General features: G+C 35.9%; 6 protein-coding genes across 6 annotated transcripts; 2 read left to right on the top strand and 4 right to left on the bottom strand.

Annotated features, from left to right (window-relative positions):
- Positions 1–2,651: 2,651 nt before the first annotated feature.
- Positions 2,652–3,895, bottom strand: LOC106375693 (protein BUD31 homolog 1). The gene is made up of 4 exons (XM_013815670.3): positions 3,744–3,895; positions 3,476–3,574; positions 3,215–3,402; positions 2,652–2,995 (listed from the first exon to the last, which is right to left on the bottom strand). Exons 2-4 carry the CDS (start codon positions 3,567–3,569, stop codon positions 2,840–2,842), a joined length of 438 nt encoding a protein of 145 aa, XP_013671124.1. The 5' UTR covers positions 3,570–3,574; positions 3,744–3,895; the 3' UTR covers positions 2,652–2,839.
- A 4,135-nt stretch (positions 3,896–8,030) lies between these two features.
- Positions 8,031–10,321, top strand: LOC106373623 (berberine bridge enzyme-like 22). The gene has a single exon (XM_013813775.3). It carries the CDS (start codon positions 8,176–8,178, stop codon positions 9,739–9,741), a length of 1,566 nt encoding a protein of 521 aa, XP_013669229.2. The 5' UTR covers positions 8,031–8,175; the 3' UTR covers positions 9,742–10,321.
- Positions 10,115–11,285, bottom strand: BNAC01G12490D. Its single transcript, XM_022713647.2, has 3 exons — positions 11,175–11,285; positions 10,651–10,813; positions 10,115–10,400 (listed from the first exon to the last, which is right to left on the bottom strand). The coding sequence occupies exons 2-3, from the start codon at positions 10,807–10,809 to the stop codon at positions 10,353–10,355; spliced, it is 207 nt and encodes a 68-aa protein (XP_022569368.1). The 5' UTR covers positions 10,810–10,813; positions 11,175–11,285; the 3' UTR covers positions 10,115–10,352.
- Positions 11,286–13,008: 1,723 nt separating this feature from the next.
- On the top strand, positions 13,009–14,849 carry LOC106388258 (adrenodoxin-like protein 2, mitochondrial). Its single transcript, XM_048745586.1, has 8 exons — positions 13,009–13,166; positions 13,279–13,361; positions 13,455–13,522; positions 13,836–13,933; positions 14,009–14,115; positions 14,226–14,275; positions 14,375–14,457; positions 14,551–14,849. The coding sequence occupies exons 2-8, from the start codon at positions 13,304–13,306 to the stop codon at positions 14,663–14,665; spliced, it is 579 nt and encodes a 192-aa protein (XP_048601543.1). The 5' UTR covers positions 13,009–13,166; positions 13,279–13,303; the 3' UTR covers positions 14,666–14,849.
- Positions 14,850–14,922: 73 nt separating this feature from the next.
- On the bottom strand, positions 14,923–19,355 carry LOC111212205 (protein BREAST CANCER SUSCEPTIBILITY 1 homolog). Its single transcript, XM_022713648.2, has 14 exons — positions 19,167–19,355; positions 18,962–19,015; positions 18,809–18,879; positions 18,605–18,712; positions 17,898–18,349; positions 17,584–17,694; positions 16,736–17,482; positions 16,567–16,667; positions 16,293–16,479; positions 16,111–16,211; positions 15,904–16,030; positions 15,653–15,818; positions 15,439–15,557; positions 14,923–15,360 (listed from the first exon to the last, which is right to left on the bottom strand). Exons 1-14 carry the CDS (start codon positions 19,220–19,222, stop codon positions 15,055–15,057), a joined length of 2,706 nt encoding a protein of 901 aa, XP_022569369.2. The 5' UTR covers positions 19,223–19,355; the 3' UTR covers positions 14,923–15,054.
- A 589-nt stretch (positions 19,356–19,944) lies between these two features.
- LOC106388255 (pentatricopeptide repeat-containing protein At4g21065) lies at positions 19,945–21,976 on the bottom strand. The gene has a single exon (XM_013828284.3). The coding sequence runs from the start codon at positions 21,754–21,756 to the stop codon at positions 20,008–20,010; it is 1,749 nt and encodes a 582-aa protein (XP_013683738.2). The 5' UTR covers positions 21,757–21,976; the 3' UTR covers positions 19,945–20,007.
- Between the last annotated feature and the right edge of the window lie 131 nt (positions 21,977–22,107).

The raw sequence follows: 22,107 nt of genomic DNA, 5'->3' as shown, positions 1-22,107 counted from the left end.
TTACTAATTTTTAGTTCTATTGTGTATATTGGAATAAACAAATACTTAACACAAGTAAGATATTTGTTATAAATAAACACAACTAGTAGATGATACCTAAGCATAAGTAAGAAAGACAAAAAAACAGTTAGAATAAAAAGCATGATTTCTTAATTTCAATGGTTCTTTACCTGAAAAGAAAATTTCATAAAAACAATCCAATTAAATTTCGTTAAACTTTTTAATAGCCAGACCTTTTTGCTATCCAGTTTAATAGTCAAACTAATTATTTTATTCATTTTAATACATATTTTTTTTTTAAATGTGCTCATTTTAATATCCAAAATATGCTTTAATAATAAGTTTGAAACAAAACTTACAAAATCTCTAAAAATAAAAAAAAAATCTTCAAAATTTCAAATTTCATTTTATCTTCTAATAATAAAATAACTAATTTTTGGATAATCTGAAAATTTTATAGTATTATTTTTAGTTTTAATTAAAATTTAGTTTATTTTCTGAAGTTTTAAAGTAATTTATTTATTGTATTCAAACTTAAGTTTTTCTGAATTTTAAAAACTTAAAATAAAATTTAAAGGTTTTTTTAAAATTTTGTTTGAAATTTATTAATATTTTTGACTAAAATTAGCATAGTTTGAGTATTAAATTAGGTAGCAAAAAAAATTGGGCATTAAAAGTTTAACAAAATTTAGTTGGGGTATTTTTGTGAAATTTTTCTCTACGTAAATGCCGTAAAACTTCATATGTACCCTTTAAAATGGTTTAATTTTATAATAGAGAATGATTTGCTCTAATTTTTATTTGCAAGGGAAAAATAAAATAATGAACATAAAAATAAATGGATTACTCGGAAAATAAAATATGGAGCGAGGTTAAACAAAATGAACGGTAAAATGGAGTGAAACTTTTAATTACTCAGTTAATTAACCTCAAAATAAAAATAAAAGAGTGAAGAGTGTTGGATCTGTATTAGGGTTCTAGGATTCGAGCATCAGCCTCAGATTCCAGTCACCCGCGAGTTATCTGGTTAGATTCGGAGAGGACGAAGAGTGAGATTAGTATTGAATCTATGAAGAAGAGCCGAGGAAATAAGGATGCGTTTGCTGGGGTGATAGCTGCGCGTGAAGGAGAGAAATTGGAGGAGAGTGTCATTATTTTCGAAGCTGATAATGGTGGTGATAAGAAATCTAAGAAGAAGCGTGGCGATGAGAAAGCACTATTGAACACTGATGATGATGCTAAGGGAGAAACGGGAAAGAGAAAGCGTGATGATGATTGTGACTTGGGAGCTGAAGAAAAGTCCAAGAAGAAGAAGAAGAAGAAACTAATTGTGGTTTCAAAGAAGAAAAGGAAGAAGCCAAGTGAGCTGGTGAGGGGCAAGCGGTTTACAAAGGAAGAAGACGAGTTAATCAAGAAAGGTGTATTAGAATACGTAGAAGCCAATTTTTTAGGAGACCAAGGGATAAACATGGTTATGAACTGCAGATCACACCCTAAAGTTAAAGGCTGTTGGAAAGAAATTACACAGGCTTTGCCTTGGAGGCCACATTGTGGTGTGTACAAGCGTGCGCATACTTTATTTGAAGAAGGCTCAAAGGGGGTATGGAGTAAAGAGGATTTGAAACTCGTCCTAGAGTATCAAAACACCGTAGGAATGTGAGCAACGCTTGGAGGAGAATCAAATTTGCGTCCAAGAAGAAGACAGGGCGTTGGTCCAGGGAAGAGTACCAAAACTTGTTTGATCTTGTCAACAAAGATCTTTGAATCAAAGCAGCCCAAGAGAAACGTTCACAACATGGGATGCTTCGAGATAACATCCCTTGGACGGCCATAAGCGACCAGCTCGGGACAAGGGACCATACCGTCTGCTGCCAGAAATGGTTTCATCAGTTGACATCATCAATGGTGTCCAAGGGGTTATGGGCTAACGTAGATGACTATAGGCTCTTGGACGAGCTTGTGAACCTGGATGCTGCTTGTGTTGACGACGTTGATTGGGATGATCTTCTGGATAATCGAGATGGAGATGCTTGTAGGAGTCGGTGGAACCAGAATGGTGCGTCATATCGGTTTACCTGGAACCAAAACATTTGCAGAACATGTTGAGGTTTTGTCTCAAAGGTATTGCTCTGACATTAGCTGAAGACAGAGAAGATTTCGACAACTGACCATTTGATCCCTGAAGGTGTTAATTAAGTCTAGAATGAGTTTATTTTGTTCCATTTATGTTCCAACTTTAATGCTGTGTTGGTGAGCCATAAAAACAATTATAAGTTTTTGCATTCAGACTGTTGCCATAATCTACTGTTAGGCTGTTTTGTAAAGAAGATACTGAACATTCAGTTGGTGTATTTAGTTGCAGTGTTAACTTATTATTACAGTATTGTAATTATCGAGCAGTTTAGAGAATACTCGCCACGGCTTTATATTATTACAGTATTGTAAATGTCTAACAGTTTAAAGAGTAAAATCCTTAAAAATCCTAACGTGTTTAAACACCGCATAGACGACCGCCTAGAATGATTTCTTGAATACTACAACAGAGTGAATGATAAGTGATAACTAATAATTACTCGCATTTTCTTTAGCTCATCAAATAACTTATTCACCCATTGAATATGATTGGGTTGGTCGTCAATAGTCAACCCAAATCGAACCGAGAAGCATTCTCATAATTCATTTATATACCAAACCTGTCTTTCTAATTTCAACAACACAAGAGTTGACAATTAGAAGCTCTGCAAAGGGAAATAAGCCAGGGTATCAGGGGTACATAATCCAGATTTGACAAATATATAGAATACATCGAGAGTGAAACTGGTGAAGATGTCGGGTGAGATTAATCGCCACTGGCACATCCTTGACAACCGCAGTGAACACATTCAATGGCTTTCTCTTCACGCAAGTGTTTGGGAACACGACATACACATGTTGTTCCATAGTTGTGGTCTCTTGGCTGTATGCAGCGCAAGCAGCATAGACGCTCATACCCTGACTGCAATCCACAAAGCACAGAGAGATCATATACAGTTTAGTAACAAACTAAAGAGACATGTATGTCTGACAAAAAATTAGTAAGATCAGTTCAAAAAAATGCAATTACTAGAACTATTGATTTTAGAGAAACAGCTTCAAGACCCATTGTGCATTAATTTGGCCTCAGACAACTAATTAGTTATAGATCGCTGTATGAATTAGTAAGGCACATACATACCTTCTTCCATTTGGCAATGAGGTTACGATCAGCATAGCCCTGGTCCAAGCAGAACTCATAGAGCTCTTTAGATATCTCCTTCCTCCTGTAATAAAGATCATAAACATAGCGACTCCTCTGATGAGAGAGTTTGAAGATTGGCCATAAAGCTTCACACTTTCTCTTGCCATCATGTTCATCCATCTCAGCTGCACCAAAAAAGAAATAAATAGTTAAGAGGACAATAAAAAGGTAAAGACTTTTAGCATCTGAATAACAAACCTTCTCTCATCTTGGCGTCAAGCTCACGAAGAGTAGGCTCGATCAACTCCCACCCTTCTGGGTACTTGACTCGGTTAGTCTTAATCTTCGGCATCTTCTCTACAGTTTTAAAACTCTAAAACGTTAGAAAACCTCGAGCAATTGGGGTTTATCAGTCACTGTGACTTTGAGATCCACAGGAATTTTACAAAAAGGGAGACAATTTAGGGTTTAGTAACGACACCACATGACTGGAACAGCGTAAGAGGTAATCGAAAAAAAAACTTACCTTCGGAGAAACTAATCGACAGAGGCGACGATGGAGTTTGAGGAGGAGAGATCGGGGCTCAGGAGAAGGACGATGATGAAAGAACGAACCAACGTCGTTCGTATAAGCCTCTTTTAACTTTGGGCTGGGCTTTAGAATAAATGGGTCGGTCTTACGAAAATCCAAATACACGTGTTTATTGTTATTTTTCCCGAATTTGTAATCCAATAATAATACATTATCATATTCATAGTCGTCATATTCACATGTATGACTCATACCATCGTTTTTCAAATCAAAGTTTTCTAAAGTTAGCTTATACTATCTCAAGCGGTCAGCCGAACTGATCTAACTGATGAGTGACACATGTTAAAATGTTCAGTAATTTGCCTTGTACGATTCATGACCACGAACTTGTGTCTATCCATTACGCATAAATGGGTTTGTTATAGTCGGTCTATATGGATGCTTACTAACTCAGAGTGAATGATAAAGTTCCAATTCGTGTGTTGTGATGGTTGTGCTAATCTACTTCGGACGATTTTGTTGATTAAAATGTTGTGAATAGACAATTGACGTTGTGGTTGTGGATGAACGAAACATGTCCTGAAAATTGATAGAGTAGAAGCAAAAAATAATGATGTGGCTACAAAAAGGTGGGATTTGCACCCTGATTGTATGGAAGGGATTGTGTCCTTATATACTCCACCACTAGATTAAAGACAATTTTGTCAAAATGTCGCCGAAATTAAATTTATTAAATAAAGGCTAGAAGCGTGGAATTCATTGGCTTGGTCCGAAAGCTGATTTTGCTGAGATAAGTGTTGTTGTCGTAGTGTCTACCTCTCCATGGATACCATCCAATGGATATCACATAGGGGGAGTGTCCACATGGTGATATTCATTGGACAATGTATATGGGATGGTGTCAATGTAGTGGCGGGAGGGAATCCAGGAGTCATTTTTAGCGGGTGCACAAATGTACTAATAGATGTAAAGTTACAAATTGTAAGAAGATTTATATAAATTTTGCTAAGAAATACACTAAGGTTTACGAACATTATGGGTGCATGTGCACACTCTCTCTATAAGGTGGCTCGCCACTGTGTAGTGGTGTCCGTGAGATTCTGTATATGGGAGTGTCCTATAGCTTAGAGAAGTAGAAGTTGACAGTTTGAAACGTCTCTGAACAGGGTCGTGCCTGATACCAAGCAGATCAAGCATTGACTTTGGGGCCAACAAAAAAATATTTATTTTAGGGGCTAAAAATAAGTGAAGTTTCTCTCTAGTTCTGGTGGCAAAAGCTAGATATGTAACAGCTGGAGGTTATAGTTTCGAATCACATGGGAACCACCTTTTAATATTTTTATGTTTTATTTAGATAATGGGCCAAAAATTTTTTTTTGCCTCTGGGTCCGAAATTTTCAGGCCCGACCCTGTCTCTGAAAAACTCTTTTATGACAAAATTGAGGACTTCGGGCAGAGTTGTTCCCAAGGAAACAAGAACAAAGTGTGATATGTGCTTTTTGTCAATAAAGAACATCCATTTTCCATCATCTTCGAAACTCTACTCGGCGGAAATATCCAAGCAGTGTTGACCTAGGTTGAATCATGTGTAAAGAGAGAGCGATTAAATAGAAACCAATTTTAATAACACAAGATTGAAAAACACATACGGGGAGGTCCAACCTGTTACAAATAGTGTATAGATGTTAATTACAGAAATTGAGAGGATAAGTGGCTACACTAAAATAGGTTTAAACGTGGTGTTATCACATCATCAAAAAACAAGTGAAATAAGGTCTACTAGGTGTTTTCCTGCACCACGTGCAGTTATATTTAAAATGAAATTTATTAATATTATATATTTTATTATTTTTAACTAATATTTAATATAAAGTTGATTATTTAAGCATAAAATTAAGAAAAAAATAATTTTGTTTATTTTAAATTACATTTAATAATATATATGTAATATATTTAAAATTCGAATATTTGATAAATTTTTTATCTATTTATTTTGGTTAAATGTATTAAATCAACTTGTATAAAATTACTAAAAATCATTTAAAAATTGTATAGTTATTAAAAATTATAACTAAACAATATTTATAAAATTTGTAAATATCTAAAAGAAACTAATGAAATTATGATTAACAATTTATTAATTTTTTTAAAAAGATGTAGAAAATTTTGAAAATATTAGTAATAAAAATTGTATAATTATAAAAATACAATTAAATAATGTATTTCGAAATTTATAATGCATATTTCAATATATTTATTTTAGTGATGATTTATGAATTATTACCATATTTTAAGAAGTTTAACAAAAATATAAATCAACATTAAATGTAATGTATTAGTTATTGTCATATTCTATAAAGTGTACCAAAAATATATGTCAGTAATAAATGTTATTGTCCATGTCATATTAATTATAAGCCATGTCATCAATCTTGTTAGCTATGTCATCATTTTTTTGTCAAAATGATTATAGATTGGACATATGACAAAATCACTTCGCAAATATAGTTTAGGGGATTCGTTTTAAAAAAATTTCGGGAACTACATAAAGATAAAATCTAAGACTCTATGGAAAGAATGTTTAGATTTCAACTAGAAAAACAAATTTGGAGTTTACAAAAGGACCATATATCTCTTAGACATTATTCGTGAAGTCATTTGTATATATATCATCACCACATTCAATTTTTTTTTAAATGACATGGTTTTGATTAAATATGATATGACACTAATCTAATTGTGACATATACAATTTTCTAAAACCATGTTATCTTTTTTCGTTGAAATTGGATGTGATGATGACACATGCAAATCACTTCACAAATAAAGCTTAGGAAATATCACATTAATAAAAATAAACTAAATAGAAAATATAGATATGAATATAATTTTTTACGCAAACTTATATATCATATTTTGTATAAATATATAACATTTTACTAAAATTAATTGTAAGTAAGTTTGCATCAACAAATAAAAAGATAAAGCAACACTAATCAAAAAAAAATTTGATAGGTAAATGATTAAAATTTATTTAAATTTATCGGTTCATTAGATTAGTTAAAAAAATGATGTTCCCAATTTAACATATTTTAACTAAAACAAATAAAAATTCAAAATTTATTTTAACTATATATAAATAGGTGAGATAAGATATATTTAAAATAAATAATTATTAAATATAATATACTATAATATATTTTAATTTTTAATTTTTATAATTTTAATTTTAAATTTACTAAAAATTTAAATAAAAATAAATTGAAATAGTTAATCAAATCAAAAGAAATATGACAAAAAATACGTTTATGCTTTCAAACTTTTGAAATTTAAAATAAAAATAATAATGTTCAAACGTAAATTAATTTTTTTAAAATAAAAAAATATTATATTAAAATTATTGTTTCTGCGCCCAGGAAAACTCCTAGTTTTATATGTAAAGCAAGAGACAAAATACCAATTTGGGAAGTGCCTCTCGTGGAAAGTATCTTTTTCATGATATTTTCTCATATATATAATATATATATCCAAACAGGTACGAATATTGATTATGATTTTGTACAAGCTGTTGTGACAACGACGAGGAACCCAATTTTAACACTAATCATTCAATTCAACGCATCACCGCAGACTTCCAGATAGTAAGACCGGTGACACATTTTCAGTATGGTCGTAGAGTTGACATCAAGCCTTGTATGATGTGAGTTTTTTTACCCCTTGAAATCTCCCTTACTATATACTACAATCAGTTCTTAACTCAAATCCAAGCTTTCAAAACCTCTTTATATCACTATTGGGTACCCGTTTTGGAAGCTTGAGATTGTTGCTGGCCAATAGACGATAACCGTCTCAAATCACTTGGATCGGTGACCGTCTCTAATGATTATCGACTAGATCAGTAATATTCCTTGTCGTCTCATTATGCATAATGTTACAGAATTTATTGTTTTACTTTGTGTAAATGTTACATAGCAATTATTTTGTGAAAAAAATATTTATAATTCTTTAACCTTCACACGCTCTTTTGGTCAAAACTTTCTGTAAAAATGGGACGAGAAGAGGAAGTACGTACTTAACTCCACGTTTAGTAAACTGCAATAATTTGATAGAACGCGTAGTTCACATATATTGGTTGTTACTATTCCAGATCACAACTTTGAAAATGCCTACATTTTTGACTCTTAGCTTAAACGTTTGTTTTAGCTACTCGTCAAGATAATCATATTATATTTCGAATGACGTCTATTAAATATTCAATTCAAATAAACACCCTTGAAACTGAAATCTTTGTATTCTGCTAGAGCTTTCTTTATTGCAACTCATCCAGTCTGTCAACACAAGTCTCAAGAAACTCTCTAAACCAGACAAAGATCAAGTACACTACTTCTTATTTGTCTGAGACTTCAAACACAAGAAACAAACAAACATGAGAGACCTAGCTTTGTGTCTGTTTCTATTCTTCTTAGCTGAACGTGTCAATTCTGTTCCGACAAAAGAACAGCTTGAAAGCTGCTTGTCAACAAACTCCAAAAACCCCAACAATCTCACTAACTACACATCAGGTTCCAGAATCGACACCGCCTTTTCGGAGTCTTCATCTCCAGACTCAAGTTTCCTCAACTTGAATTTCACAAGCCTAAAGCCGATCCTGACCCTCAAACCAAAATCCGAATCCGAAATCAAGAAAGCAATACTATGCAGCAAGAAACTTGGCGTGCAAGTAAGAACCCTAAGTGGTGGTCACGACTACGAAGGCCTCTCTTACCTCTCACTATCACCCTTCATAATCCTCAACCTCGTTAACCTCCGCTCCATCACCATCAACCTCACGGAAGAAACTGCATGGATCCAATCCGGAGCAACACTCGGCGAACTCTACTACAAAATCGCCAAAACCAGCAAGGTCCACGCCTTCGCCGCAGGGACATGTCCAAGTGTCGGAGTTGGTGGGCATTTCAGCGGCGGTGGACTCGGTGCAATGATGAGAAAACACGGTTTAGCGTCTGACAGCGTTGTGGACGCGCGTTTGATGGACGTGAACGGGAGAATCCTCAACAGGAGAACGATGGGAGAGGACGTGTTTTGGGCTCTAAGAGGAGGAGGAGCAGCGAGTTTTGGTGTAGTGTTGTCATGGAAAGTTAAGCTCGCTAGGGTTCCTGAGAAGGTAACTTGCTTCATAAGTCATTCAATGGGAGCCAGCATGAACAAGCTTGTTCATCGGTGGCAGTACATAGGAGCAGAGGTAGACGAAGATCTCTTCATCAGAGTCATAATCGACAACACTAAAGGAGGAGGTCAAAGAAGAGTGCAAACTGCTTTCCAAGCTTTGTTTCTTGGTGGAGTCGATAGATTGATTCCTCTGATGAACCAGAAGTTTCCTGAACTCGGAGTACAAGCTCAAGACTGCAAGGAAATGAGCTGGATCGAATCGGTAATGTTCTTCATCTGGAAGTCAGGACAACCGTTAGAGACACTGCTCAACAGGGACCTAAGATACGAGGATCTTTACATCAAAGCAAAGTCAGACTTTGTTCAAAACCCAATTCCTGAAAACGTTTTCGAAGAAGTGACCAAAAGGTTTCTCGAGAAAGAGACTCCACTCATGATTCTAGAGCCATTGGGTGGGAAAATAAACGAGATATCAGAAAGCGAGTCTCCATATCCACACAGGAGAGGGAACATTTACAACATACAGTACATGGTGAAGTGGAGAGTGAATACAGTCGAGGAGACGAACAAGCACGTCATGTGGATGAGAATGCTTTACGACTACATGACTCCTTATGTCTCTTCATCGCCTAGAGGAGCTTATTTGAACTACAGAGATCTTGATTTGGGAAACAACACAAGAATCAACACAAGCTTTGAAGATGCTAGGGTATGGGGTGAGAAGTATTACAGAGGTAACTTCAAGAAGTTGGGTTTGGTTAAAGGGAAGATCGATCCAACCAATTTCTTCAGGAACGAACAGAGTATTCCTCCTCTGTTTTGATTTCTCAAAAGACAAAACCAGAGGTATTGTTAAGATGTATTTTTTTTTCCAGTAGATATGTAACCAATAACAGTTGATTCAAAAGGCTAAATTGAATAGAAAATAAACCGGTTTGCCTTCCATTTGGTATTAAACAATGAACAAGTATCTCATACTTCAATATTGTGGGCACCCATGTTCGATGGCGTGGATATGAGCGGAACTGCAGGGATGAAGTACAAGCCATGATCTTCTTACTAATTCCTTAGTTTTTGTTTAAGAACCACCATCACCACCACCAGTTTAACCCGACGTTTTAGCCCAAAATCATGTGAGTAGGTCACATATGGTTACGAAGTTAAGTAGAAGTCGGAAGAAAAGAATTCAAATCTCATAAAAGCAAATGAAACCATTGGGACTTTATAACATCAAACATCCTTCAGCTTTTGACATTATCTGCAACTAAGCAATTATTTGGAAAAAGGGAAATACACTGCATCAAGAGGAAGAAGACCAGTACAACCCAATTAGTCTGCAACCGCATATGGCAGCCACTGGATATACATAGAGAAACTTCCCAAAGCGTAAAAAAAAAAACGGATAAAAAAGAAAGAAAGGAGGGGAAACTGTGCTTATTCCTTCTTCCCGATTCCATTGGACATGTTGTAGATTCCTGTTCCCTATACCCACCCACACAAATATTCCATTGTTAGATGATGAACATAGCTATAAGAAAGCAGAGTCAATACATCTAAAAAAACACCATTAGGGCAATTCAGACTTTTAGCAAAAAAAACTATCGACTGGAAGTAACAAGTTTTAAACTGCGACACTTCTCCACTTCAAGCTAATTAAAAACACTCAACATAATTGATTTAAAAAAACATGGCAATGAGCTCTGAAATGAATCAACTGGGCAGAGAAGCTTACAATCATGTAGAGGGAAGAGGCAGCCAAGGCAAGAGGAATGGCAACGGAGGTGATCTTGTCCATGGGTCCTTTGAGGTAAGTGTGCCTATGGATGCTCTGGAACAACCTCTGCTTCTCCAGAAGCTTCTCTCTTGGCCTAAATGGTGTTTCCGTCAACATGATACTGCAAAATCCACACAAAAACTCGTTATAATGAGATCACAACACATGAATCTGGAAGCACATCCTGATAAAAAAAAAAAAACAAAAAAAAAACAAAGCCATTCAATAGAGTAGTATTCAACAAATCAAAACACTAAATTGATAACACGGCCCTACATCTAAACTCTGCCTAAGGCGTCATTTCGAATCCAAAATCTTTGAGGCCCTTCATCAAAAAGGCTATGATAGAGTCTCAAATTCAGGGCTAGGTCTGTCTTTTGAGATCGACAAAAAAAAAAACAGAGAAAACTCATGTTTACATACGATTCAAGGACTGTTGCGAAATTCACGAGTGATCTAAGAGGAAAATCAATAAATCTTACCTGAGAGGAATTAATCGACGATATGAGAAGGGTGTTCGAGGGAGAGATGGAGAATGAAGAAGAAGACTATGGCGTTGAATAATTATTAGTTTGTGTTGGGTTTATTGAGTGTTATCGCTTGGGCCGGTCATAATATCAATGGCCCAAACTTATCAGAGAATCAATCCAATTTCAATTATACAAATCAAACCGGACAGTCCTTCTAATTTCAATTTGTGTTTCAAACCGGCCCAAATTGACCCAAGAAGCAGTTCACAATTATAAAACCAAACCGGACAGTCCTAATTTTTGTTTGTGTTTCGAACCACCCCTTCTTGTTAAAGAGTTGTTCTCTGTGAAAACTTGAAGAGTTTCATAGAAGAAGCTTATGTGTCTTATTGGTTTTGGTACATTTTCTTATCGCCTCTATATTAACTCAGGAACATTTGAAAAGACTTAACATCAATTTTGTAATAATTAAAAAAAACTCATTACTTATGTGTCAATTAATTAGGTAGTTAATTAATCATACGTATCAGCCTCACATTGAAATTGAAAAACATGTTGGTCCAATTCGATTTTTATATCTCACTAGAAACATTTAATACCAACTATATGATATCATATGATATTAACTAAAACAAAGTGGCTATTTATTATATATTATTTCCTTAAATAAAACCTACGGAATTACCCAATGTGATTATGATATATATGGTAATTAATGATTTTAAATAATGAAGATTTGCTAATAATCTGTATGCTTTCTATCATTTTTTGTTTAACTCTTTACTATTAAAATAAATTACACAATTGTATTAATCATATATTAAAAATTTAGATTTTTTTGTATATGTTGTATTTTGAATTTTTCAAAACGAGTATAAATTACTAAAACTGTTAAAAGTCTCACATAAACTTTTGTGATCAATGTTTAAATTTTTTTCTATAATAAGATACAATGATAATAAAATCATATAAATAAATAATTTTATTTTAGTAGGTGTTTATGTTAATATATATATATACTTCATATTGTTTAAATTTAATTATATATCATATACGATAGATAAGATTGATTATTTTGATTTATTTATTCAAAAATGGTTGCGAATAAACAAGAGCGGTCATTTGATTTATATGTGCAACCCAATTTATTACATAATAGTAACTGATTTCTTAGTTATTTAATATATAATTATTATTTTATTATTTCATATTATGCAGAAAAATATAAAATAAGTATTTATTCTGCACAAAGGCAGATCTTAACCTAAGTATGTATCTCTTTAATAATTTTGAATCTTAAACATTTTCTAAATCTCATGCCAAAATAAAAGAAAGAAATAAGAATAAGCTCAAAAATCAATATTTATATCGAGCAATAACCAAAATGACACAAAAAGAAAAAAAATATCGAAGATAGATAGGATTGGCAAGTGAACGTAAAACGAACGTAAAATTCTCATAACCATAATTTGCTTTAAAATTGCTAAATCATGATATAAAATCGAGTTGATATAGTTTCATTGTAACGAAATAATAGGCGTGAGATTCTTCGACCTAAACGTTAGGTTTTTATGCGATAAATAATTTTTTGATCTAAAATATTTTTTAAAATGATATCAGTTCATTAGTAAACAAATTATGTAATTAACGAATTTTTTTTAAAAAAAAATGTTTAAGGACCAAATATATTAATTCGATCAATAATATAAAATTTTTTTTGTACAATATTTTTTAAATAATTTTCATATAAATTTAGCGCAGGTATCAAAGTGGCATGGAGCAAGACAGCAAGTGTTATTGAGATTAAATGGTTACTAACTGGTCTGACCCGGTTTGGTTCTGTTTGGTTTTAAGAAAATATGAAAAAGGAATAAACCAGTGGAAAGCTGGGGAAACTGAGTTTGTCCTTGTCCACGCACGAACCCTAAGTCCTCTCATATCCTCCATCAATCTTCAATCACTGAAAAGGAAAAGGCTCTTTCTTTCGTCGAATCATCTATAAAAGTAGTAACCTTTTCTTTCTTCTCTGCGTTCCTCTGTTACGCAGTTTGATTCTCTTTCCAAATGTTTAGATTCTTGCTTGCACTCATTTATGTTAATTTTTCTATTTATTTAGCTGAGATTTTGTCACGGAAGGAATCATGCTCTTCCATAGGCTATCAAGATTAGGTTCTCGCATTGTTAAAGAGCTTCCTAGAGGTATTTACCTTTCTTCTCTTTTGCTTTTTGGTCATGAACGCAAAGCTAATATTCACTGTGACATTTAACTCTGTTTACTAATGCTTTGGGCAGAGAGGCATTTCTCAGTATCTGGGATGCGGGTTTTACAAAGGTCTTATAGCCAATATCTGCAATCTTCGGTTAGTCTGAGCTCTGTCCTGTATGCATCTTACTTGTTTCTTTGATCAGACAAGCTCTGTTGAAACTAATGTTGGCTTTGTAGTCTAGCTAACTATGAAAAGACTATAGATCTTTTCGGATTTCGTGGAAATTGATTATAGCTAACTAGAGTTATGCAATCAATAGAGAGTTTTGTTTTGGCTCCCACGAGCTGACCAAAGGCTTGATATGTATCTTATGCCTCTTACGTGTTTTGGCTTCATAGTTTTCTCTGACGAAAGTTTATCTTGTTTTTTGATATCTCCGCTCTTTCTTTCATTCTTTGTTGACAAGGCTGTAACTCAGAGGCAGTCTAGGACGTTTCAGCAAGCCTTTTTCTCAAGTAACTATAATCTTTGTACGTCGTTCAGCACTATCTCTGAAACGGAAAAGTAAGTTCAGATTCATCTCATAAAACATTTCAACTCTTGACAACATCAAATGTTGACACGAGAATTTGTATACAGGATAAACGTTATCTTTGTTGATAAAGATGGAGAGGAGATTCATATAAAGGTCCCAGTTGGAATGAACATCCTTGAAGCTGCTCACGAAAATGATATAGAACTTGAAGGTACGATTCTCTCTTCATTTCATCTTTCTTTTTGTTTTGTTTTGTCTAATCATATACTTTTTTTTCGCTTAAACGAAGATAGTAACTACTTGGTTTTTCTAAATTTTCAGGGGCTTGTGAATGTTCTCTAGCCTGTTCCACGTGCCATGTGATTGTTATGGTAAAAGTCTCTCTTACTTTACTTTGCAGTCACTCACCTACATAAATTGATCATGCATTGTGTTTCACCAAATAGTTAACAACTGTGATTGAAAATTAGGACACGGAATACTACAACAAACTCGAAGAACCAACAGATGAAGAGAATGATATGCTGGATCTTGCTTTTGGGTTAACAGAAACGTGAGTTCATTCTCTCTTACTCTTTTAATGGTTTCATTTGGGTTGCATTGAAAATGTTGTTGATATCTTCCATCAAAAATGGTGTTTTCTTAGGTCAAGATTGGGATGTCAAGTCATAGCAAAACCAGAGCTAGATGGAATACGCTTAGCCATTCCTTCAGCCACTAGAAATTTCGCAGTTGATGGTTTCGTTCCAAAACCTCACTAAGCCACTTCAAAGTGTTCTCACAGAGGATGAGTATTCTATTAGTTGAGTAACTTGAGTTGTAAGAGTTTTCTGAGCTTACACACTTGTTTAGAATCAGAAACAGCATATTACAATAAAGCCTTTGGGAGTTGTAACTCAGAAGCTGAGAGATTTCACAATTTTATCTCATCTCTTTTTGGCAGCATTCTTGTTGTATGTTTTGATTTTGTTACAAATATGAAGTTCTCTTTTATACACAAAAATAGTAAAAGCATAGGTTCAAGGAAGATTTCCTCAAATAACAAGTTTTAGAATTTTATTATATCAAGTCTAGAATTTGGTACGGAAGTAAACGATTTCCTCAACTTGTACGGAAGTAAACGATCCCAAGATGTGGTCTCACAATTTTATTATATCAAGTCTAGAATTTGGCAACCTGCAATAGAATCCAAGACCCATGAACTGCTTGCAGCTCTTGCTCTAGAAGACTTAGCCAGGGCTTCAGCATCAAATCTTCTTTGTGTCAGAGTTTTCTTCTTGCTTGGCTCAACACTAAACACTATGATCGTCGAAGCTTCACTATCATCATTAGAAATGGGTCGCCTGCGCAGAATAGTCCCACCTGCTGCTACAATCATATCTTGAAGATACCCTTTGTAAGCAACCTCGAAATCTCCCATTATGTAAAACTTCAGCCCATTAAAAAGTTTTGGTTCCTGCATATTTGTTATTGAAACCATTTAGATGTAAGTATATGGAAATCTCATTTACTTATAGAGAGAGACAAAGCTAACCTTCTTCAAAGCTCTTTGTCTTCCAATATAAGGTCCTTGTCGTGTTCCATGAACATCTGTCGAAATCTCATATGGCTCCTCGGTTACATATTCTCTGTTATTCATACAGGCCTTGATCCCTGCAAGAAAAGATATACAGACAGTTTAACAAATTGTTGATTTGATCAAATCTCAAACATACATGTTTCCTTCCTGATAGAATGATAATACTTACAATCAATGCTTAGAATCCATTTCCCCTCCAAGACCCCCATCATGAATTTGAGGGTCCTTTTGCAGGCTCCATTATCGTTGATTGATGCAATGATATGTGTAACTCTTGGCTCCCATTTTCTCGAGATGGTAACTCCAGACACTTCAGCAAATTCCGAAATCACACTCTGCAATCCAAAGCCATTTTTTGTAATTTTAAGTTTTTGAAGTAGAGAGGTTTTCATGAAGTAAAAGAGGAAAAAAGATCCATACCTTCTCTTCATCTGTAAGTCCTGAACAGCATAGAACCAGTTTCTTGGATACTCCGTGAAAAGGCTTGCTCTGGAGCTCACTAATGTCAGGTTTCTCAGATACTTGATTAGGCTGAGAGTGCTGTGGCCTAAAGCATATACATAGATACAAAGAGTGTTATTGTCAGCACTCTATTTTCAAAATATTAGAATCAATAAATGACAATACCTTTTAGGAGGAGTACGCTTGCGTTTTCTTTCTTTAGGACTAGTCTCTTCACAGGGCAACTTAGAGGATGCATCCGAAGGGCATAGCATTACAAAGTTTTCCTGTTGACAAAAACATATGTTTAAAAGAACCGTATAAGGGACTATCATATAGAGCTTCTATATGATATATGCAACACTTACATTGTCCCATCTGCATTCTGGTATCAGCTTTGCACACGTCACATGAAAGCTACTCTTGCAACTCGCATTGTAACAGCCAAGTGCTGCGCCTTTGAGTCCACAGCTACTGCAAGTTATCCTCCGGCTTCTTGTCAGCTCCGCATCAAGGTTGACTGCCGTAAGGTTGTTGAAGTACACATTTGGAGCCCTGAAAATGTAATAAAGTTTCTTATATTCAGTCAGTCGAGTATCAAAAGAATATGTATACACATTTACTACTATTCAGATTTCTTACCATTCAGCACAGTTTTTGTGAGCATGTATGACCTTAGACCCACCACTAAAATCTGCAGAGACAGGTTCACCTCTGTGGTAGTGAGCCATTTCTCCTGATGCCTGTCAATATAACATTCCAATTTAAAAGGTCTACCTCAGGGACTACAATGTGAGATAGCGAAGAGTACCTCTGTGTCTTCTGAAGACTGACAAAAGGCGCATGTGGATTTATTTATTGGAGGTCCATCACATCGTCGCAAAAGCGCATTATCTCCAAGTGAGGGCTTGTTCATCGTTGAGCTTTTCTCTGAAACTTGCATGGTATGAGTGCCATTATCCACAGACGGTTTCTTTTGGTTAGTTAAATCTTGTCTATCTTCCACTTGATTCAACTCTTCACTAAGGATTTTCTTGCCACGCGGTTGTGTAGCAGAAGAATATTTTGGAAAGGAAGATGCACTTGATTTTCTTCTCTTTCTCAGAGAGTACTTCTCGGTGGGTTGTGTACCAGCTGAACCATGGGTTAGTTCCTGATCCCCCTTTCCAACATCTTCTGTTCCAAGTGAGAGCTCATTAGATTCAGCAACTGGGGGATCCGGAGAGACTTTAACGCTAGATCGTTTCCTCTTTGTCCCCTGCTTTGCCTCTGCTTCCACATGTGTATTTACACCAGCCTGAACTCGTGAAGTCTGGCCCTTGTTTCTTGTAGCTCGTTTAGCTTTCACATTTTCATCCTTCCTGGTAGATGTGCCAGAAGTCCCACCGGTCTCTTGTTTCTCACTAATACTTGCTCCTAACGACGGTTCCACGTAGTCCTCCTTGGAAACCCCATCGAGTCGTTTAGCAACTGTGTTTCTTGCAGTTCCGGCTTTGCGTTTTTTATTGGATGATGCTCCTTTAGGTAGATTCATTTGAGTCGCATCTTTACCTAGGGCCTGTAAATTGATTTGAATCTTTCAGTTAATTTCAACCGACGTTAAGAAACTATAAAAGAAAACAAACATCTGACTGTATCTGAGTAAAGAACTGCCTATACCTTGGCCTTCACAGGACTAGGTAGAATCTCTGGAGAAGAGGGCCTTTGAGTCCACTCAAACATTTCACTGTCAAACATGTCTTTTGGATTGGGCCTTTCTTGCTCAACTGCCTGAAACACTCACCACAAAAGAAGAACTGGGATCAAACATCAAAGGGTACGATGATGTTAAGCTTGAGGTTGCAGTATTCATTATGAACAAAAGAAAATCTCCACCGGAACTAAGATGGTCAAACACTTTCTCTATAAACTCAGTGCAATAGAAGCACTGGAAGAGAGCATTGAAATAAGCTGTTGGGTTTAAAAGTACTTACTTTCGACGGGCTGTCATGATCTGAGTCCTTCAAATCGCTGAAAGAAGGAACATCAACAGGTGTAACGTCTAGAAACGGATCACTTTCTGCTGGCTGACTTAAGTTCTCCTCATCATTTTCATCTCTCAACCAAAAGAAGGGTGCCATATTTTCTTCTTTATTCAGACTCGTATGCTCATTCAAGCGAATCACAGTTTCTTCAGTTGAATCCTTGAGTTTCTCAGCTGACTCAACAGATTCTGTTGAGTTTTCAGAAGATTGATTCTGCAACAACTGAACCCTTTTCTTGGTTTGGGATGAAGGTTTCATAACAATAGGTCCAGGGGGATCAAGATCTTTTTCCTTGTTTTTTGTAAACCCTCTCTTCTTGGATATTCGGCTCTTACTAGAACCCTGATGTTTCTTATCATTAGCCTTTTCAATGGAAGCATCTCCCACATGCTTTTCTTTTTCTGTAGACACAAATCGCAGAACACACATTAAGAACGTACTTATCTCTTCATTCACATTAAATCCGAGAATTTGAATCAAAACAAGCATATCCCACGGTCTCTCTTAAGCATCAGCTTAGAGGAAACAAAAAAAAACAGAAAATCAAATGAAACAATAACGTCCAGTTAGTACTATTGATAAGTAAATGATCCTTCAGTTTCATTCAAGATAATCAAAATGCTGAAGCATCCATCCTTACAGGCAACAGTAAGTACCTGAAGGTGATGGTATATTCAGGCTAACAAACATGTGGACACCAGAAGCATCTTCCATGTTCTTGTAAATGCTCACCAAGCTATCCATATGAGGAGCACCTCGAATCTCTACCAAACATCATAAGTAGTTGTCTAAGTCATTTGCAAAGCTTTGTTTTAGCGATAAGGAAAGATAAATTTTATAAATCATGAGAAGTATAGTACCTCTACGATGGAATGGGATTTTACAAACTGGACATGTAGCATCCACTTTCATGGACTTCACTATGCATCCACTGAAATTAAGAGATCCAAGACATGTGATTAAAATACTGACTAGATTAAAACGAAAAACAAAAAAGAGAGAGAGGATCTTACTTGCAGAACACATGGTTGCACGAAAGTGAAGCTGCAGAGTCAAATAGACTCAAGCTGCAACGAAACAAAGTTGAAACCATTACGAGCTAATAATAAGAAACCGAGACCCAATAATACTCAGGCAACATAAAGACTCGATTTCGAATCCAAACCCAGCAAGGCAAACGCACACGTTGAGTAATATAGAGAGTAGAAAGAGATTTACCAAATAGGGCACTTGAGTTCTCTTCCCATCTTCTCCAGGTGACTTACGTCTCCCATCTTCTGCTTTCGATTTTAAGTGAAACGAATCAATCTGATAAGTTAAGCAGTGAATGCGATTCTCTTTCTGCGTCTCCTTCGAGGAGCTTTAGAGGGTTAAAACGTTTCATCAGAAAGCCGCCAACTTTTTTTTTTTTTTTTTTTGCTTCAAAATTTTCTAGTCCCGCCAAAATAAATAGGTGTAAAACGCGGTTATAGGTTTTCGTTTTACCCCCTAAAGTTTATTACTTTCTGGATTTCACCCATTTTATTTTGTTTTTACTATATTTTACCCACGTGCACTTCGTAAATTTACAAATTACCACCTAAAGGTTCTATCACAAGAACCGATTGCTATGCTTGGCCGTTCAAAAACCATTCGGGTTCGGATTAGGTTTAGCTTCGTAAAAGCCTCATCAATATTATTAAAACATAAACATGACCTATTGATATAGGTGTGGTCTAACTATTTTAATACAATTATTAAAATTTCTTATTAATCATTTAAGATAAATATTATACAAAGAAAAACATATATATGATTCAAAACACAAATATAAAAAGTAAATTTCAACAAAAACGTAAAACAAAATATAAAAAGGGCGGGTCAAAATCTAGTTCAGCTAATAGGGTTTGAGTATAATTTGTAAACTTATTTCGAATTCATGTATCAAAAACTGAATTTAGTCGCAAAAATGCTGAAGCCTGCCAATTGCTATAGTTGGGACATCAATGATGGGAGATTGTACAAATCTAATTCCTACATTAAACAACATTTGTGTAGAAAACAATTATTATTTTCTAGATTACCAGTAATCTTGACAAGAACAAGAACCATCTTTAAAATGGTGAAACCTGCTACGATCTCTTACAACAATCTCTCGATCATAAACCTTAGACACAAGCTTAATCGCCAGATGACAATCTGCACAAACTCTAAGATTCTTCACCACACGAATCGGTGATCTCTCCGGTGTACTTATAAGCATGAAAGCAATAGCAATCTTCTCACTATGATACACAAGAGCATTCTCCTTCTCTTCCTCCTCAACATCAACATACACGTTCGATATCTGCGGCACGTAACCTTCTACTCTCAGTCTATCACTCATCTCTTTAAGCTTGGCGTATATCAACTCGCTTTGTGGATGAGACTTATCACCCATAAGAAACTCATGAACTCTGTTTCCTACTTCTACTAAGCTGTGACCGGGAACTTTTCTTACACCGTCTTCTAACATTTGTCTCCTTATCTTCTGCACGTCTGACCAACGCTGCTCAGACGCATACATATTCGACAAGAGGACGTAGTCGCCGCTGTGGTTTGGTTCTAGCTGTAAGATCTTGATCCTAGCTAACTCTGCTAAGTCAGAATCACCGTGAACAGTACAAGCTCCTAACAAAGTTCTCCAGATAACAACATTAGGCTGCATTGGCATTGTCATAATGTATTCATACGCTTTCTTCACTTCTCCAGCTCTAGCTAACAGATCCACCATACAACCAAAATGTTCGATCCTAGGCTCAATCTTATACTCATCTCTCATCCTCCTGAAATACTCAAAACCTTCATCCACCATCCCGCAATGGCTACAAGCGTATAAGATCCCCACGAAAGTGATCTCACACGGTAACAACCCTTCCTCCGACTCCATATCCTTGAAAAGCTCAATGGCTTCTTTTCCGAAACCGTTAACAGCTAAACCAACGATCAGTGTAGTCCAGGAGACACTGTTCTTCTCCACCATTTCACTAAAAAGCGTTTTAGCTTCTTCCACTCTCCCACATCTCGCGTACAAGTCTAAGAGAACATTGCATGAATGTAAGTTTCCTGTCAAACCCACTTTGACCATATAGACATGGACTCTCTTACCCAATGCCAAAGCACCAATCTTTGCACAAGCAGACAACAAGCCAACAATAGTGAACCCATCAGGCTTAATCCCCTTAGAACCCATCTCACTATAAAGCCCCAAAGCTTCGTTCGGTTTACCGTTCTCCGCAAACCCGTTAATCACAGAGTTCCAAGCCACGAGATCCTTCACAGGCATTTCATCGAACACCTTGTAGGCACTATCCACATCACCACAGTTACCATACAAATGAAGCAGAGAGTTCTGAGCGAAGATCAACGAACCAAACCCACTTCTAATCACAACCGAATGAATCGTCTCCCCCAACCGAACATCCGCCATCTTCGCCACGGCCTTGAGAAGAAACGGGTAAGTGTGAGTATCCGGCTCCACCAAACCAGAGGCTCGCATCTCACGGAAGAGAGAAAGAGCGGAGACGGAGTCGCAAGTCTCTGCGTAGCCTCTGATCAACGTGTTCCAGATAAAGACGTTGAATGGTTTCTCTATCTCGGAGAAGATCTTATGCGCGTAGGACATGGGAGGTGGAGGAGGGAGAGAGACGAGGTAGAAGATGAGGTGTTTACCCATCTCGGGGTTGGTGATTGAGACTCCATGGCGGATTGAAAAGGCGTGGACTTGTTTGAGTTTCTTGAGCGATGAAAGGCCGTAGCTTTGCAAGAGGGTTATGCATTTGTCTAACATTGGAACTGGTAGCAGAACAGAGGCTTGTGAGCTCTGTTTCGTGTGGGCATTGTCGTCAAATTACACTAGTATCGAGGAGATTGCATTTATCATATAAAATGATGTTAACTTTCCAGAACCCTTATTGATGTGTCTGTCTCCAAGCAAAACTTCGACAGCCGCCGCTATGTTCTGTCCGAAGAAAGATGCATCCTTTATAGATTAATCAAACATGAGGCTTTTTTTATTGCTGATTCATCGTTTGTTAAGCCCTCATGCTTCTCATTGCTCTGTTTTTTTGCTTCCCAGTCTCATTCTCAACGGAACTACTTTCTCTGTGTCTCTTTGCTCATATTGATTGATTCTCACCGT

The sequence above is a fragment of the Brassica napus genome, chromosome C1, assembly GCF_020379485.1.
Source record: "Brassica napus cultivar Da-Ae chromosome C1, Da-Ae, whole genome shotgun sequence".
Taxonomy (NCBI): Eukaryota; Viridiplantae; Streptophyta; class Magnoliopsida; order Brassicales; family Brassicaceae; genus Brassica; species Brassica napus.
The sequence above is the reverse complement of the archived record's forward strand: the minus strand, read 5'-3'. Positions and strand labels throughout refer to the sequence as shown.